Genomic DNA, 17,719 nt, shown 5'->3' on the forward strand with positions numbered 1-17,719 from the left:
GAAATGCTGACATGCCCAGAAAACAAAGCTACTACTTGCTGCATTTGCTTCAAGCTACACCAACATCTGACATTTAACTCATGTGGCAAGCAGCACAAACAAATACAAAAGTTGCACAACAGCAAAATCTTTAAGATCACAAAGCTTCACTAAGTCAAGTCATTCATGAGAAGGCATTCTCCACAGAGAACTCTCCACTTCCAAAACCACTGGATAACCTGACATTTCATTGAGAAGGTCAGGGCTTTGTCATACAATACAATTTACAATTTCACACCATATGCCTCACACAAAACTGTAGACAATGAATAACCACAGAAGCTTGTCCACAAATTACAATCTTCAAATTCTGCTAAAAGAACACAAATTTTTATTGTCGTGTCAGTTATTTGCAATGAAAAATAAACCAACTTAAATTGGTCAGTAAGGCCATGCAAGAAAAGCTCCAACCACCTTGGATTATGGCAAATACTCAACTGGGCTCCACAAGACACCCTAACATTTACCCACTTTCTCACTCGTTTTACGACACTGTACAAAGAGCTAAGAACTCTGCTTTACACGAAACATTTCCATGATAGATGCCCTGTCAGCTTAAAATAACCTGGATGGCAAGCAAGGGTGCAAGTGCAATTATGTAATTGCCCAATTTTTAGTGAAGTACTTATCATATGTTTGTGTTTGCATTTGTTATATTATGTGAAATATGACCATTTATGTCTGCTCTTCAAACTGCCAATAAAATCTAGTTCCATTCATACCTCACATATGTTAGTATTAAGAGGTGAAGTGTGAAAATTACAGAATATGGTAGTTTTTGCGCATCCTTCAGCTATTCATGAGTGAGAAGCAGCTTATACAGCACACCTCTCAAAATCCTTACAAAGCTGTCCCACTTGAGCAGCTGAAGAAATTTATCAATACTGTTCGCTAGAATGTTTGGCAGCTTAGATTAATTAGTCAAGAAAGTTGACTGCTTGCTTATATGCCAACTAATGTGCATTATCTGCTAAGTCATAAAACAGAAGCACACATCATACCACATGTCACATAATGTACACAGTCTGGATCATTGTGGTTAGCCTATAATTCACAATGTTTATATTTACAATGCGGCCTGCAGCGAAACAAATTAACAATGGATGCTCAACAATGGAACATTTTTCTAGTAGTGCATCCCTCTAGCGACCGCCATGCGAACTAAGCATGCCAGGCAAGACCGGCTATGCTCCCTCCCACTTTATCTGTGAAAATTTCCTTACAAGAGAGGGGTGGGCTTACTTTCAGGCAACAGTTAAGTGCAGTGCTGGCATCATCAAGACAGATCGGATAGGCGTGAATCATCTGCGGACACACCTTCCACGATGTAAGTTGCCAGCACTGCACTCAATCCATCCCAAAATGCTCATTCCATCTATCTCAATCCATCGAAAAATTGCCAACTCAAAAATGCTGGCAAACGAGACTGCATCTTGCCCGATGCATGTGCTTGCAGGGGCCATGCGCTCAACTCTGTGCGCCTAGAAGATGCAGCACTGCACCTACTTATTGTCCCGCAATTCATCGCATCATTCATCACACAGACACTGTTCATGGATAAGCGTGTGCAGCTAACTTGGCTGCCATTTTCACCGAGATACCCCAGCAAAAATGGCAGACATGTAGGTTTGATGCATGTGCAGGACGCTACTGGAAAAACGTCCACTGTCACAGCCTTGCTAGCTGTTCTGTCTGTTCAATTTGGCTGTACTTGCAGCACCAGTTCCATAAAGTTTAGTGCCAGTGTGGCGAGTGTGCAGCACCAGTTCAGGTTGTTGAAATGCAGCCTGGCACTGGCTGCTTCCAAAATGAATAGTCAACTGCAGGCCTGGTCATCTGCTAGCCTTGGCGTCACCGCCAAATTGCAGCCAGATGTGTGCTGCCTACATCAACAGCTGCTGGCATCCCAAATCGCGTGAAGAATTTTCAAACAGCAAACAGCAATGAAGTGTTCCTATGAATCAGGCACAAAAAATTTGTCATTTTGCTGAAAAAGTCGCTGCATGTGCAGTGGATCCCAGATAAATCGAAATTGAAGGGATCGCAAAATATTTCGATATATCAATAACATTCCATATATAAAAATGGCAGTAGATAAGATTATCTGTAAACTAGAATAAAGAAAACTGTACCCACGCTAGTGACATGTTAGTGACATGCCCTCAGGTGCGCTGGCAGCGCAGCGCACCGCTTGCAATGCGTCGCTAGGTGTAGCCTGACCGCATTGAAACTGCAGAGAAGGGTGCTTGGGACTAGCCAGTGCCTATAAAAAGAGGTATAATCCTAATACCAATATAATATACCAAAAATAGATTAATCTCTAATTAGAATTAAAGTACAGTTCTTTCCCGCAGTGCCTTCAGAAATGAAGTGAGCAAAGCACACCAGGCAAAGACTGCCACTGACCTTTGTCAGTTAGGCTTCACCGCAAGACAAGTTGTGCATCGAAAGCTGCCTTTTCTGCATGACAGCAATGTCGTGTGGGAAATGAGTACAAGCGACCAAAGGCTACGTTCATGCACTCACATTCGCCTTGGCACGCAGTTTTACAACGCTACTGCAATCAGCAGGTGCCCAAGGCTGCGCAGCCACACACGAAAAGGGATCATGGGAATGCTGTGAAGAGAAGCGCCACTTGCAGGGGCGCGGCGCTGTTTGATATATTGAATGTTGAGGTAAACGGGAGTTCAATAAACACAAACAATAGTGTTAAACTTTCGCTTGGCATTTTCAAGGCAATGTTCTGACTATATGATACATCCGAGATAAACTATTATGACAAACATTATTTACGAACATGAACTGAAATACTGCCCATGGGGCTCAACCTGACTGCCCAAGTTTAAAATTCTGAAGCCACAGACAGCTATGTCCACCTCCTTCTTTCAAGAAAGAACTGTCACAATTTCATTAACAACGGCGGTCGTATCTTCTCCTACCTATGCACAGGCGCCACCGTCTTGCTGCACTACAGCTTCATTTCCACTTGGGAGAGTGCAAGCCAGCCAAGAATTCATGATGAACAAGGCGGGAACTTGTGCAAAGCAAATACGGAAGTGCAGCAGGCGCATGCTGCATTGGCAAAATGAATTCGAAAGTCCTGCACTCCCTGAACTGGTGCGACAAGTGCAACCAAATCAAAGAGGTTTTATATAAAGCTCCTTAGTGATGATGAAGAAAGCAACTACTAACTCAACAATGTGTGTGACACTATACACGGTTTACAACTCAGTTTCTTAGAGGAAAAGATTTGTGCAGCACTTTGAAAGTCACAGCCCACCACTTCGCTGTATATTTTTCTTCTTTCCTCCCACAGAAAGTCACTTAAAACGGTGTCAAAGGGTTTGTCAAGTAAAGCAAGGTCGCTGTCTCTGCAGGCTGCAGCATGGCTGTGGATATCTGCCCAATAACGTCGCATGTGTCTTGTATGGGCACTGTCGTTATGACATGTTCCAGGCTGGGCACCTCAGCCACTGGTCCCGACATGGCAGTAGCAGTGCTCCCAAGGACATCTGTCATAAAAAAAAAAAGCAGGAAACGCGTATTCACACCAAAGTCCCACTGAGAGCCTAATTAGCAGTTAAAGCCACTTTCACAAGTCAAGGTTTCTTGCTGCTTTGGCAAATTTACAAGGGATAACATAAAAGGATCCAATTTTTTCCCTCAACATGAAATTCTAATTTTATATATTGTATGGAACATGGTGGTGCCCCAGCGCCAAGCTGTGCACTCAGATGGTAGTTGGCAGCCTTTGCCTCACTACACAAATGAGTAATGGTGGTGCGGCAAGCGCTCGCGCCATGGTTTGCACCTTCTCGCACTTGCCAACAGCGCCAAGGAAGGTATAATAGTGTGAATAGGTGGTAGTAGCCAGGCAGACGGGCACGCGCTCGCGCCTCTCTCAACCGTCAACTGCGCCCTGGAGCCAGCGGTATGGTCACAGTCGGTGTAGCTTAAGTAGTCATCTTAAACTCCCATCCAGTGTCACGGAGGTAGAGAAAACGGCGATAGCTTTCGTTTTGGCGTTCCATTCTTCGCTTGACATCGCTGTTAATGTGAAGAAACCAACCTAGATGGGGTATGACCTGCCAACGCTGCCTGCTGACGGTGCTGTGCTCGGGTTTTCGCGGCTTTTGGAAATGCCGCAAGAGGCTTCGAAACGGCACTAAAACTTCGAAAGAGCTACCTCTCCCTACTGCTTAGTAAGGGTCAACTGAGTTTCCGTCCCTTCACTGACTAAACTGCACTTCTCTTAAGTGCATTTTTGGCGAAATTTTATATTATGCATTTCACCTATACCGAAATATTTTATGATTTTTTACTTGCTCACTACAACAAGGTTCGAATTGTACTGTGGCAGACAGCATTATATTTATGGTCGTGCGAATGAAATTCGTTTTTCCATGTTTCCATATGCCAGATCTTTCATTTTACTAGTCACAATGAGCATGCAGAACACCGGTGACAAATGTTCTGCTGAACAAACAGACTGAAAAGTGCCACTACAGTGCACAAAACTCGGGAGGAATCACAAAATTTTGAGGAGAAAGATGCAGGATACTGTATGCATTTCTGCCACATTGCAACACTAATAAGTTCACTGGAACTCCATCTGCAACACTAAAAAAAAAAAAAACTGTGCAGCAATCACCCTTTCAGGCACAGCTGTAACTACCTACCATGAAGTGAGGGGGCATGAACCTGGTCTTCTGAAGGCGGCAGTGGTGGGTGTGGTGGAACAAGCATGTGTGACTGTGCCGGCTGCTGCTGCTGCCGCTGTGGTTGCTGTTGCTGCTGTGAAGGCTGGTGAAGCTTTTGGTGCCGCTTCAATGCATACTGAGTGTTGAACTTTTTGCTGCAGCAGTTGCAGCAGAATGCCCGTGGGTTGTTGTGAACTGACTGCACGTGCTTGCGCTGCACTGATCGTGTCTTAAATGCTGAACCGCAGATTTCACATAAGAATGGTCTTGCTGTCGAGTGGATAGCCTGGTGCTCCGAAAGGTGAGAGTGCGTCCGGAACACCTGCATTTTAAAGAACCCATCAAAAATCAGTGTACTTTCATGCGTACCCTTAAAGTATAATCAACGTCAGGTGCCACAGTTTTGTTCTTCTGAGAAGCAGTGTAGTACTGTAGGCAGACCTATGTTGCTGTCTTGTACAGTCGTCCGCAAACTTGTCTGGAGTGCTCAAACAGCACGCTCTGTTGTGGATTTATGATGACTGCCATTGTCTAATGGGTCCAGTACAGCTTTTAAAGACGCCAGGAAGTAAACACGATCCATGAGAATGCGCATGCATGATAAAGTATTGTTTCGAGCCCTACGTCACTCGTAAACAATGCAAGTGTGCTACGCGGTGCACCATTCAAACGCTCTAGACAGGAGTGTGGCCAACTGTACAACTAGACAGTGAATGAGTCAATGGAAGGCTAGCTGTTGACTGAGAAAGCCCAAATGAATAAAAGGACCAATCAAATTACCAGAAGCCCTCAACAACCAGTAGCATGGTGTCTATCAAAGCACTTTGTCTGAGTTCCTTGCCTTCCAACATTTTTTCTAACCCCTTCACTGACTAAATTTCTCCGCTATTGTGTACGTTTCTGATTAAATTTTATATTAAAAATTTTGGCTATATTGAGCTATTTTTACCTCTTCACTATAACGAAGTTTCACTGTACATTCGTTCTGCATATCTATGGGTACTAGCGACAAAAAAAGTAGATGCACCATGGAAGCAGATCAACATTTTTTTCTTCCTTGCGACTTGATATCGCAAGGCAAGTTCACTCTGCCGGTAGACATAAGCTTGTTAGGGGGATGGCTATTTCTAAGCTCCTGATATCTTGGTTGCATGCATTGTTAGGCGCCTCTACAACAGAACCTTAATGGCACCAAGTGTCAGCTTTCAATCTGGTTAGTTGCAAATACTGGAAAAAAAAAAAATAAGTGCATGAAAGGCAAGCATGAAAAGACACATATAGAGTGCCATGTCTCTTGTCTTTTTGTCCACATCTTTGCTGCGCTGTTATATTTTCCACGAACGAAGCCCACACGTTCCACATAATTTTCCTTCTGTTACTGCAAAACACTCCAGCAATAGTGCTGGTTTAAAAGAATCCTAGCTTTACGAGCCTTCTTGAGCTATATTCCCGCCTTCGTGCGTTGTGTGGAAGCCGCCAAGTTGGGTGTAGCAGTGGGAGGAAGATGCAGCGCCAACTGACAGGACCAGGGATCCCTGTAGAGCGGTCATGTGATATTGTGATACCTATCACCATCGAGCGCATCTCTTCGTCGATGTCTTCTTCGATTCACAATCGGGACGATCACTCGGCAGCCCCGGGTAGTGCCACGAAGACGACAAAGCTGGCAGTGGCGCAGCCGCCATTAAAAATCATCTCACGGCCATCGTACATCTCGCCTCATTCTTCGGCTGGTCGCCACGTAACATTTGGTGTGAGGTGTGGAGTATCATCCCCCATCCTGGCTTCGGAGCTTCGGTGTCCTGCGTCCACCATGGTCGTCGGCCGCGAGTTCCTGATCCGCGCTGCCCGGCCGTGCCCCAGCCTGCCAAGCCCGAACCGACCTCGCCGCTCACCCCAGCCCCGTCCCCCGCCTTGATCACAAGATACGACGACATGACGACGCTGCCGCGACCCGACCCCATGACTCGACCGGCCCGAGATGCTGTCCACACATGAAGACACAGCCCACCTGCCCCTGCCGTTTGGTGCGTCTAAGGGCTTCGGCCGTCGGCTCCTGGCAACCTGTAGCCCGTAAGCTTCTTGGAACAGGATTCATTCGCCCATCTCTTTCATCATGGCGGCCAGCACTTCACCACCATGCCATTTCTATTGTACCGTCCTGTGAACCTATCACCATCGCGCGCATCTCTTCGTCGATGTTTTCTTCGATTCATGATCGGGACGATCACTCGGCAGCCCCAGGTAGTGTCCCGAAGACGCCGACGCCGGCAGTGGCGTGGGACGGAGCGCTCGCGCTAGGCCAGCCACCATTAAAAATCATCTCACTGCAATCGTACATCTCGCCTCATTCTTCGGCTGGTCGCCACGTAACAATATTAGGACAGTAGCTGCTGTAGAAGATGGCCGCGACACCGTCGTGGTACGGACATGATCGCGCGCGATGCTTCTCCGCATAAGGTTCGTTTGAGCTCTGTCACAAAGATATAACGAAGAGAACATCACGGCTAGCACCAGTGTTTGCCATCAAGTTGCGGTTGTCAAAGCTGTACTGTTGGTCACAACTTCTTTTCGAGAAAAAAAAAGAAGTAAATGAGTACCGGTAATCAATTACAATAAAAGTAACTGATTTACTTTGAACGTTACCATTGAAAAAAGTAACTGATTAATTAAAATCACAAAAAATGTAATTGATTACAAGTAATCAATTACTTGTAGTGCGTTACCTACAACTCTGCTGCTGACAAAACCTCCATGCACTAGTCTACCAGCTATCAATAACTCTTCGCGCAGGTTTTTCAAAACAAAGCCCTTGCTGAGCAAAAGTCCTCTTCCCATACTCTCACACAAGCAAGTTTAATCACCCACAGAAAATAAGAAATGCCACACCACCAACAATTTGTACCTCTAGCCACTGCACCAAGTAGTTATATAGCTCAATCCTGCAATCAGATGGCAAAGGCAGCTCACCTTGTGGCACTGTGGGCATGGAAACGAGGCCTGGGGAATGCCCTCGTTGGGGCCGGTGTGCGTCAGGTGGTGCTGGCGCAGGGCATCTGCCCTCTTGAAGGCCTTCCCACACCGGTGGCACAGGAAAGGGCGCGCCCCTCCGTGCACATTGGCGCGGTGCCGCACCAGGTGCTCCTTGCGGTGTGTCTGGTAGCCGCACTGGGTGCACTGGTGCAGGGGTGCGCTGCTCTGCAGCGCCCCACTGTCACCTGAATGACGCTGGCGGTGCCTGGCAAGCAGCAGGGGTCGTGTGGTGCGATAGCTGCAGTGGGGGCATTCCATCGGCTGCAAAGCACAATGTGAGGGGCACCACAGTAAAGATTTTCTGTCTTGTCCCCAGCATTCGACACCCCATGTTTGCTTTGAAATATAACGATGAGAGAGCACAAGAGAGGTGAGCTACATGAGTGATGCAACTTAGCAAGCTATCATAGTGCATTTATCTGGGCTGCTATTCAACAGCATTTTGGTACAGTACTATAGGTGTGGTATATGGGATTTAACATCCCGTATCTACATCTGGGCTATCAGAGACGCTCTCTACTTGACTTCAACCACCCGGGGAGCTATGTAGTGCCCCAACATTGCATGGTACACAGGCTCTCTTGCATTCCATCTCCATTGATATGTGACTATTGTAGCCAGGATTTGATACTGCAAACTTGGGCTCAACAGCCAAATGCCATAGGCAGCCTGAGACACCGTGGCAGATACTAGAGTATCTTACAGCTACAAGAGCTATACTGTACATGCACTGTAGGGTGCAACAGAGAAAAATATAGAACAGAATAATGTAGATCAACACAGTCACATACCTTAGGCGGTGCCCCGCGGGGACGCTTACTGCGGTAGTGTCGCATTCGGTTATGGCGCAAGAGCAGCTTCTGGTCATCCGTTGTGTAACTGCAGTGGGTGCAGCGATGAAGTTGGTTGCTGTGTGTTGATGCATGCCTCCTCAAGTGGCCAAGGCGCATGGTGGTGAAAGAACACTTGTCACAGCTATGCAGTGTGGTCACCTGTTGTTGGGATAGAACCACAGCACAGTTGTTACCACCCGACAAGACAACAGTGTGCTGTCTGCTGGAAACCAGCTGCTTAAGCGAACAATAATTATTTTTGAACAAATCATGAACACCACTGAAAAAACAAACTAATTTCTTTATACACAGTCCAGCCAACACTTAGGCATGCCTCAGTTCTGGAACTTTATTTTCAGACCTCTATACTTTAGGAATAAATTCAGATTTTGCACCAACTTTGCAATATTTCTTTCACATTTCTACCTACTTTCACACTTCTAATTCCTTCCTACACATTAGAGCCATTCATGCTGTAACATTACAAAAGTTATGCAAGTGCCACCACTTGCTCTCTGAAAATGTTAACTTGCCACTGTGGTGCATCAGCATTGCATATAACGTAAGTCAGGACAGTTGCTTCATCCATTATGTGCTCTAGCAAATGTCACTAATAAAGCTGAGAATAATCGGAATTCAGATGCAACCTTCTGCAGCACCTTTATCTCACATTGCAGCACCTTTGCAAATTTCAGCGCCTTTATCTCGTGTAGCAGTCATGCTGCCAGCAACATGCAATGATTCACCTTTTCATGTATTTTTATGTGTTTCAGGTAGTGACTGTTCCTCTTCGTCTTAAATGAGCAAAGCTCACAGAAGTACTTGAATGGTGTGATTTCTTCGTAGTTCCGCTTTCGTTTCTGAACTTCTGCTGCTTGCTCCAGCGGTGTATCATTCTGACGATCATCTGCAAGCTGGTCCGGTGATGTGGATGTAGCAGCCATGACTGATGTATCTTCCACGAATGGCTCCTCAATGTTTTCTTGGGCCATGGGAATGTCCAGAGGAAGGTTGAGCATGGCATCCTCCAGCTTCGAGCAATGAATCTCAATGACAACTGGATTTGGTACAGAACTTGGTTCGCAGTTGAGTTGCTGTTTGAAAGAAACAGGAAGTAAAAAAAAAAAGCATTAACATGAAGCTGTTGGTAACTCATCAATACATCCAGGAATAAAAAAATTTGCAGGCAACTAACAACACTTGTTTCAAGTCGATCACTTATACCCAGTGAACTATGAGCTAGTAAACTGTTCAGAAGCTATGATTTGCTCTGATTGTTACAATGAAGGCCATCACATCTAAATGAATACCCAATGCTGTAAGGAAAACACGAAAAATTTGCCATTCCTGCATTGTTAACAGAATGCATTACAATGCACTTCAACACGAGGTTTACTAAGGCAAACATTAATGAAGAGTTTCAGTATGCTGCACTCACACTGTAACTGTGACATGAGATACATGCAACTGCATGCGCACACAACACAAGACACTAGCAACAAGCATGTGTGCCCTTACTATGTCGTTTTCTGCATCCCAGTAGCAGACAGAACAGTGTTTTACAACTGTTCAAAATATGGCATACTGGTAAGAAAAGCAGGCATGACCTGTGGACTTTAGGAAGCTTTTCTTGACAGTAGAGTCAGGATAAATGAGATGCTATCACTGTTCAACAAAAGTGTGAATGACAAAACCTACAACACTACAATGCAGAATGTCTGGATAATGGCAACAGTAAATGCAGTCCCATAACAATAACAATGTTCTTAAAAGATGTTACAAACTTATAGTGGTATGAAGGTTGCACCCAACGCCACCACAAGCTTTGAGAGACTTATTGTAAATGACTAGCGACACAAAATTTTGATGTTGAGCTGTGTATGTGATTTGATCTCTGCATTTACAACTGCAAGGAAAAGGAAATTATAATTAAGGAAATTAAGGAAACTTGTAATTTAGCATACAAAATTGCATACTGAACAAAGTAGCATTTAACAGTAAAACTTATGTATTATTGAGGTACCCAACATGAGAACATGTATTGGTGCACATGATCGAGCTTTTGCTAAGTGCATTGTGCTTTTTGCTTTCAAAAAGTGCTTGTTACTATTTTATTGGCACTGCACTATCCCCAGTGCATCTTCTGATGCTGAAAATGCAGGGCGCAACAATGCAGGGGGGAGACTATCTCCGATCATGAAGGGAGCGGACTATCCCCTTTTATCTGTCACTCCCTGCATTGTCACGCCAGCAGGCTCATGGGAATCAGTCGACGCCATTAGCTGAAAGGGTGTCCTTAGACGGGGAAAAGCCGCTTCGTTGTTGAGTTGTATCTGACTATAGTCTTTGTGAATGCTCCGAGTTAGACTTTTCTAACCTTTTTTATAGCTAGTGGCTTGTATACATTAAATAATTGTGAACAGTTCATTTATCCTTTTTCACACAGGAACTGGACACTTGTAGTAGACAGCCTTACCTGATGCACATGCTTGCATGTAGTGTTCAGCTTGGTACCCTTTTGTGTTATTTTTGTGTGATGCAGACACTCAAGGGAGTGACAATGATTAAGAAACAGGTTAAATACCAAGAGTGCGAACGGATGGTGAGTTTGAATGCAAATAGGTTCAGGGTTGCTGAAGAGGCAGAAGACCCAGAATGCATGCACACAATTATGTGCATTTAACGCATGGGTGGACTGAACTCAACAGAGTATGAAAACGCCAAACTCCCCTAGCAAGTTGAGGCTTTGGAAGGAGAATGAGTGACAAGTGAATGAATGAGTGAGTGTGTGGTTGGGTTCTTTACCACAGGAGAGTAAGAAGACTGTGATAAGGCACCATGCCCAAACCAAGGGGTCCACAAAGCCTCTATAATGCAGAACCTGAAGGAAAGGCTAAAAGCACCAGAAACATAAGTGGCCAAGATGGCCACTGCAAGCTGCAATGGCAGACATGCCATTGCAGGATATGTGCATGGGCTCTGTACCACCATGGTCAATGAGGTCAAAGTTTGGATGGCCAAGGTCACACAAAGAAGCTACGTGGAAGTGGAGACTGACAGCAGGCAGCATTAGTGAGAAAAAGAAAAAGGGTGCATCAGAGAAAGGGGACAGTATCAGGGCCAATAGGCATTGAAGACAAATAAGTCGGAGGTCTCGAAACGCAGGCCAGCACAAGAAAGATGTTAGGAGAGAGAAAAACTGCAAGTGCTTATCACAGGGGCCTCAAACATGAGAGAGTGAGTGGGAGTGATAGTGGAAAGGGTGAACAGAGATAAACAGGCTACAAATGGACAGTCTCCAGGGGAGGCGATGAAGACAGAGGTAAAAAAAAACAAAAAAGCAAACTGCCAGAGGTCAACGTAGGGCGAAACCTTATCGTGATAGCAACAGGACTGAACGACCTGCTTGAAGGGCACGAGGCAAAAGCAGGTAAGTGCCCCGGGAGCACAAGAAATACAAGTGATACCTCCTGAAGTACAGATCATAGCATGCACTGTACCAGATACAATGACAAGGAAGGGGTATGAAGAGAAAGGATGCAGTAGCCGCGAACCAAGATATCTGCATGTTAGGGCATGAGAAAAACTTAGAAGTCGTAAAAAAAAATCAAGGCAGAGTGAGGAGCAGGTGTGGGGAGAGCTTTTTAATGAGATAAAACGTTCTTCAGTGGAAGGCTGGGTGGAGAGATAGATCAGCGACTTGCAAGCCATGCAGCAACTGTTAGGGGGCATGCGGGCACTCAGAAAGGCAAGAAGTTAGTAGAAGAAAGCGTTTAACTAGGTGTGCCAAAGCCAGCAGAACTGTCAGCAGGAACATTAGAAAAAAAAAATAAGTGAGCTAACAACAAGGTCAGTAAGTTACATAAACATACAAGGGGGCAGGCAGAAAGAAAGTGTAATGATTAGAAATTTTGGGTGCTGAGAGAAATGGAAAAAGGCATTTACACGGTGACACATCTCTCGGACATGAAAGAAAAAAATAAAAGTAGGTCTGCCATAATTATTCATCAAGGAACAAATTGGAAGATGGCAGAATCAACAGGTGAAGAACACGGCATTGAACACAGAACGACGTGGCTAGGAGCAGCCTGTTTATGGACAAGTAATAATTGTAGACAGTCACACCAAGAGCAGGTACAATGTCTTGTTGAGAATATAAAGCCACTTGTAAATAAGGAAGGAGTTAACTTACTATGTGATATGAATGGCCATGTCAGAGGTCTGAATGGATAAACGAATAATAACAGAAAGCTAAGGCTACGACTTTGCAAGTAGCACAACCTAGTTATTGTGAATAAAGAAATTAAATAAGAATGGCAGATCACATGAGAATTCCAAAGCAGTCAATCAACTACGTTTCTACTGTGTGATGCCATGTTGCTAAAACGAAGATAGACGAGTGAGGGACTAACAGCTCAGGAAGTAACCATAAATATATTAGTCTGCCGACGGGACACCTTGTTAGAAAAGAAGCAGAATAAGTACATCACACTGTGAATATAAATGGTTAACAAGCAGTAAATGTAGCAGCAGGCATCATGAAAGAAATAGAGAAGTGCCCTCAAGAAAAGCACAGTCACAGTGAACTGGAAAAGATCATGCAAATTGAAACAAAACTAGTAAAACGAGTGAACCAGTGGAAAGAAAATGGTTGCCAATATAACTGTGCTCAGCAGAAAGTATTAAAGTACAGAATTTTTAGATTGGCCAACATATTTCACATTACTCACAAACATAAATAACACTAATGTTTTAGCAGTGTATGTTCACTGCAGATGTGCACTGTGACAGTGCTGCAATGTTGCTTTGCCACTTCATTAATCAGAATTTTTCATCAAGCGCTAGAATTTGCATAATACACTTTGCTGTGAAAGATACGAAGTAGGCCTTTAAATTTTCTATGCAACCCCCTCTTGTTTAAACACCCCTTCAGGTACCATTTCTCATTTCGATCCAAAACAAATATTTTTCAGCCTAAATGGTATATCCTGGCCTCAAGAAGACGAATTTGTAGTTTTTCAACAGAAAACAGCAATGGTTAATTTTTTACATGCACATAAAAAATTTCATACAAACTATCACAATAGTTGAAACCTGGAATATTAAAACACCAGGATTAATGAAATCAGCCCCTAAGAAAACAAGTCATGATTTTGTGTTTCAAAGATGCACACGACTCAAGAATTCTGGAAAAAAAAATCGAGTTTACTACTGGGGGCAAATCTGAAAGCAAGCCTTGGTGGTCGCATTTCGATGGAGGCAAAATTCTACAGGCCCGTGTAGTGTGCGATGTCAGTGCACGTTAAAGAACCCCAGGTGGTTGAAATTCTTGGGGAGCCCTTCACTATGGCGTCCCTCATAGCTTGAGTCGCTTTGAGACGTTAAACCCTAATAAACCAAACCAAGTCTGACAGCAAGAAAATGGCAGAATAAGTGCTACAAAGGTTACTCTTTTGTGAAATATTTTTGCTGTTTGCTAGTTGGAATAAAAAAGGTGAAGGATGCTAAATTCACCTGAACTGAAGAAATTAATGCTAGCCTGAGTACATTAAACTCTCTAGACCAGCAATACATAAGCTTCCAACAAAATTTGATTCAAAATTATTCCTTGTGTCTTGGTCACACAATGGGCTAAGCTGTTAAAAAAATGGACACAAACTGTAATCCACTGCCTAAATGTAACGTGCGTGAGGTTCTGTTCCACACAGGGTACATAACCAAGCATTTGCAACTGTGCACCTAAGAAGAGTAAGGATCACCTCAGGCTCTTTTTCAACATTGCTGGCAACTGTTTCCACTTGGTCGAAAGTGTGCTGAAGGGCTGCAGAACAAAACTCGTTACATGTGCTCCCATCAGCGACCACATTAACAAGCAGGGTTGTTTCACTTGGCGAACAGAAGGCATCTTCTTCAGCAGCCAAGTCAGGGCAGTCTTCAATGACATCTGTGCCAATAACCTCGTGCGATGCTACGTCGGCGTAGTGATCTTGAAATGCAATCGACAGGGCGACTTCTGTTTCGGCGATTTGCTGCAGGCCAACAGCATCACGCTGCAGGAGGTGCTTCTGAAGTATCTTGCGCGCTGTGATGATGTCGACGAATGAACCGTGGATCATGTACCGCAAACAGGCGTCCGAAACGTCTTCGCAAAGCTTTCCCGGGACTCCATTGTCCCGGAAAAACGTTTCGACGCTCTCCGGAATTGAACGGACGATTTGATCTGACAAGAACGCTTGCACATCGTCGAAGACCTGAACATAACAAAGAAAACAAAAACGCACGTTAACGATCTGACAGGGCACAACTCGCACGATCCTGAGTCAAAATAATCGGTCGAGCATTTTGATTGCGGTTAGCCACAAACGAACGCGAAAAATAAATGAACGCTTTTACCTCCAAAAGCTGCTCGCTTTTTTCTTTTTCTTCTCGAACTCCTACAGCAGGCATGGTTCGTTTTGTGCATAGTAGATTCAGCACGAACACTTTTTGTGAAACGCGTTGTCTAGGTCAGCACCTCGCACCGCCTATGCTGCACGCACAAGAAATCTAGCGTGAGCATGGATGTCGAATCATTCCACTCGAAGCATGTTTGCGTCATCGTCGCGGAATCGCACGGCACCAATCTGTTCATCGAGGAGACGTCGAAATGCACAGCACAGCGCACCACAACACCTACATCACGCGCTCATTCGCACATCCGTTTCAGTCCCGGATAGGACACCGCATAGCGTAGGAGGCACTTTTGAATCCACCGTGCTTCGAATGTTGGTGAATGGCATCAAAAATGTGCCATCGTTTATAGCGCATACAAAAGGCACTTTCTTCATGCGAGACAGCTACATGGAGAACGGAACTATAACCGAACGCTATCCCGTACAACACACTACGCTGCACCGGCTATGAGCGTACACAAATGCAATATTGACAAATCACGCTTTCCCAAGTTCACCATGTTGTCAGACCGTTGTGGAACCGTAGTCAAGATAGCGCAGATAAAACCCGCCACTACGTTATCAGTGGAGGTTTCTTCGTATGTAGCAATACACTGAACTAGAATTCTAGTACACTATAGTAGCAACAGTGGATTGCAGCTCTGAGCAAGTCGGAGTTTTTCGAATAGAACAAGCGTCGCCTGCCTTCAGTACTTTTCGGTCACTGTTGTCTTTATTGTTTTGTTTGTATATATGTCCGTACATAAATGGATCTGTCTGCGCGTTGTTTTTGTGTGTATCGTAACTGAACTGGGTCGGCTTTCCGATAAATCAAACTCCAACAAAGTGTAATTACTGTGGTGAGCACACGTGCGCGCACCTTCATAAACGGAAATAGTCATAAATAGAAACAAACTACAAAACTGGACGTACGGTTGATGTCGAGCTAACTTCTAGGGCTTTTTTTTTTTAAGACAAAAAGGGCGGCGCGTGGATAAAGTGGTCTTGTTTTTATTTGTGCAATGGTCTCTGCATCTCCACCCCGTTAAAAACGAAAGAGACTCATGCTGAGGACTTCCGCTTGCACCAAGGCGACAACCTGCCTTCGAGGTTTCGAACAAAAAAGACAGTGGCGCGAACCCGTTTTTAGAACCCCGACGACAACCGCCTCGCCTCAAAGAAACGGGGCGCATCCGTGAGGAGGGCGAAACGTGGGCGTCTCAGGGCGCGCGCGCGCGCGCGTCCCCCATTCCCACCAAGAACCCGCCAGCACTGCGGCTTCCACACCTGAACCTTGTGAGTGAATTTTCTCTCACAGCTTGCACCGCCTTTGACCCTTTCTGTTGCCAGTGCATTAAGGGAAGCGGGAACTGCTGGTTTACACTGTTTCTACGGACCAAGACCGCGTCGACCGAGTCTCAAATTACTGCGGCAAATGCAACACATACAAGCACAGGCGCCAACGACGCCGCCGCCGCCGTAAGGCTGGTGAGGCCGTGAGCAACACTTCCTGAGTGACGTCACTACCCCCATGAGTCTCCTTCCTTACATAGGCAACCGGGCTTGTCCGAGTACTTCGCGCTTGGAGTTTCGCTGCCGCATATCATCTCTGTGATTTTAGCGCTGAAGCTTGACTGCCCTCAATGACGTGACACAAAGAAGAGGGATTACGTATTGTTAATTTACTCCTCATTCATTTGTAAGTACTCCCGTTTTGTTCTGTATCCCCCTAAAAGTTTGGTTTCACGGCACTCCTTCATACTGCCGTTGTGAGCGCCTCGTGAATAATTCGTTTTTACTCGATTAAATTCTGTAAAGGGATTACTTGTAGTGATATCAGAAGTTTGGAAGGTTGACGTTATTCATAACGTTACTTTATGGGAAGTTTTCGTAGTTCGGAACTTAGTTGACGAGCCGACAACAGTGCGCGTAAACAATGGGCAGGGCACATCTGTAAGCCATCTGGCCTCAAGTTGCGGGTTTCTCTTGCCCGAAATGAAGATTGATGGGCGTACACTTCGTGAGGCAGTAAAGCAACCGCACAATCGCATTTTGCGGACCTGATCGGGATGGGAATTGCTGCCTACCTCTTCTACCGCTAGTTCCCTGTCGTCGGGTCCGTTGGAAGGGTGTGGGCATGCTATCAGGAAATCCTTTTGCGCCGCACTTGCATTCTGCTATTGCTTGTAGATAGCTCTTGTATTTCTATAGCATCAATTTGTTTAAATTCGTGATGTGTTGCCCATCTTTTTTCGTTTTCAGGTTTTTGTTTCTAAATAAAACTGTGAAGATGATCTCTTACTTTACCGCCAAGCACTTGTGCTACGCTCTGTTCTTCGCTTCTGTTGTATTCTGCCAAGTGAAGACTAAAGAAAGCGTGAAGAAAGGTAATATCAGCTTGCATTTTGATACCTCACTGCGTTATTTACAACGCGATTTTCTGTGTTTTGTTAAACTTACAAGTTCTTTCAGGTGAGTTCTGTGGTGGTACCCTTTTTATTGTACTACTTACAGGCCCAGAGAAACTGCTGAGTAGTTCATGCAGTGGCCGAGAAACGTGCTCTGAATGTATCACGTTTGACTCTGACTGTGGTTGGTGCTCAAAAGAGGTGAGCGCCCTTATAAACGGGTGAGATCGACATGTTGATCTCACCCATGTTTGTTCCGTGCTTGTCTGTAATCG

At 44.9% G+C, this 17,719-nt stretch overlaps 2 protein-coding genes across 3 annotated transcripts in view; one reads left to right on the forward strand and one right to left on the reverse strand.

The window, feature by feature from the left end:
• Window positions 1-347: 347 nt before the first annotated feature.
• LOC144124923 (uncharacterized) lies at window positions 348-15,756 on the reverse strand. The gene is made up of 7 exons (XM_077657871.1): window positions 14,999-15,756; window positions 14,365-14,856; window positions 9,352-9,699; window positions 8,564-8,764; window positions 7,710-8,033; window positions 4,719-5,061; window positions 348-3,551 (listed from the first exon to the last, which is right to left on the reverse strand). Exons 1-7 carry the CDS (start codon window positions 15,050-15,052, stop codon window positions 3,364-3,366), a joined length of 1,950 nt encoding a protein of 649 aa, XP_077513997.1. The 5' UTR covers window positions 15,053-15,756; the 3' UTR covers window positions 348-3,363.
• A 235-nt stretch (window positions 15,757-15,991) lies between these two features.
• Window positions 15,992-17,719, forward strand: part of mys (position-specific antigen beta subunit myospheroid) — a 35,505-nt gene continuing 33,777 nt past the window's right edge. The window contains exons 1-3 of one of the 2 annotated variants that reach the window (XM_077657870.1): window positions 15,992-16,332; window positions 17,299-17,423; window positions 17,551-17,645. In XM_077657870.1, coding sequence (XP_077513996.1) covers window positions 17,327-17,423; window positions 17,551-17,645 — 192 coding nt within the window. In that variant the 5' untranslated portion in view covers window positions 15,992-16,332; window positions 17,299-17,326. Of the gene's footprint in view, window positions 16,736-17,298; window positions 17,424-17,550; window positions 17,646-17,719 lie in introns of both variants that reach the window. The other variant, XM_077657869.1, reaches the window with a different exon arrangement.

The sequence above is a fragment of the Amblyomma americanum genome, chromosome 3 (assembly GCF_052857255.1).
Source record: "Amblyomma americanum isolate KBUSLIRL-KWMA chromosome 3, ASM5285725v1, whole genome shotgun sequence".
Classification (NCBI taxonomy): domain Eukaryota; kingdom Metazoa; phylum Arthropoda; class Arachnida; order Ixodida; family Ixodidae; genus Amblyomma; species Amblyomma americanum.

Coding starts and splice junctions, on each gene's coding strand:
- LOC144124923 (XM_077657871.1), bottom strand. CDS start 15,052: ATGCCTGCTGTAGGAGTTCGAGAAGAAAAAGAAAAAAGCGAGCAGCTT. Junction 8,034..8,563: donor CCCGCGGGGCACCGCCTAAG/GTATGTGACTGT, acceptor TGTGCTTTGCAG/CCGATGGAATGCCCCCACTG. Junction 3,552..4,718: donor TCATGCCCCCTCACTTCATG/GTAGGTAGTTAC, acceptor TTTTTATGACAG/ATGTCCTTGGGAGCACTGCT.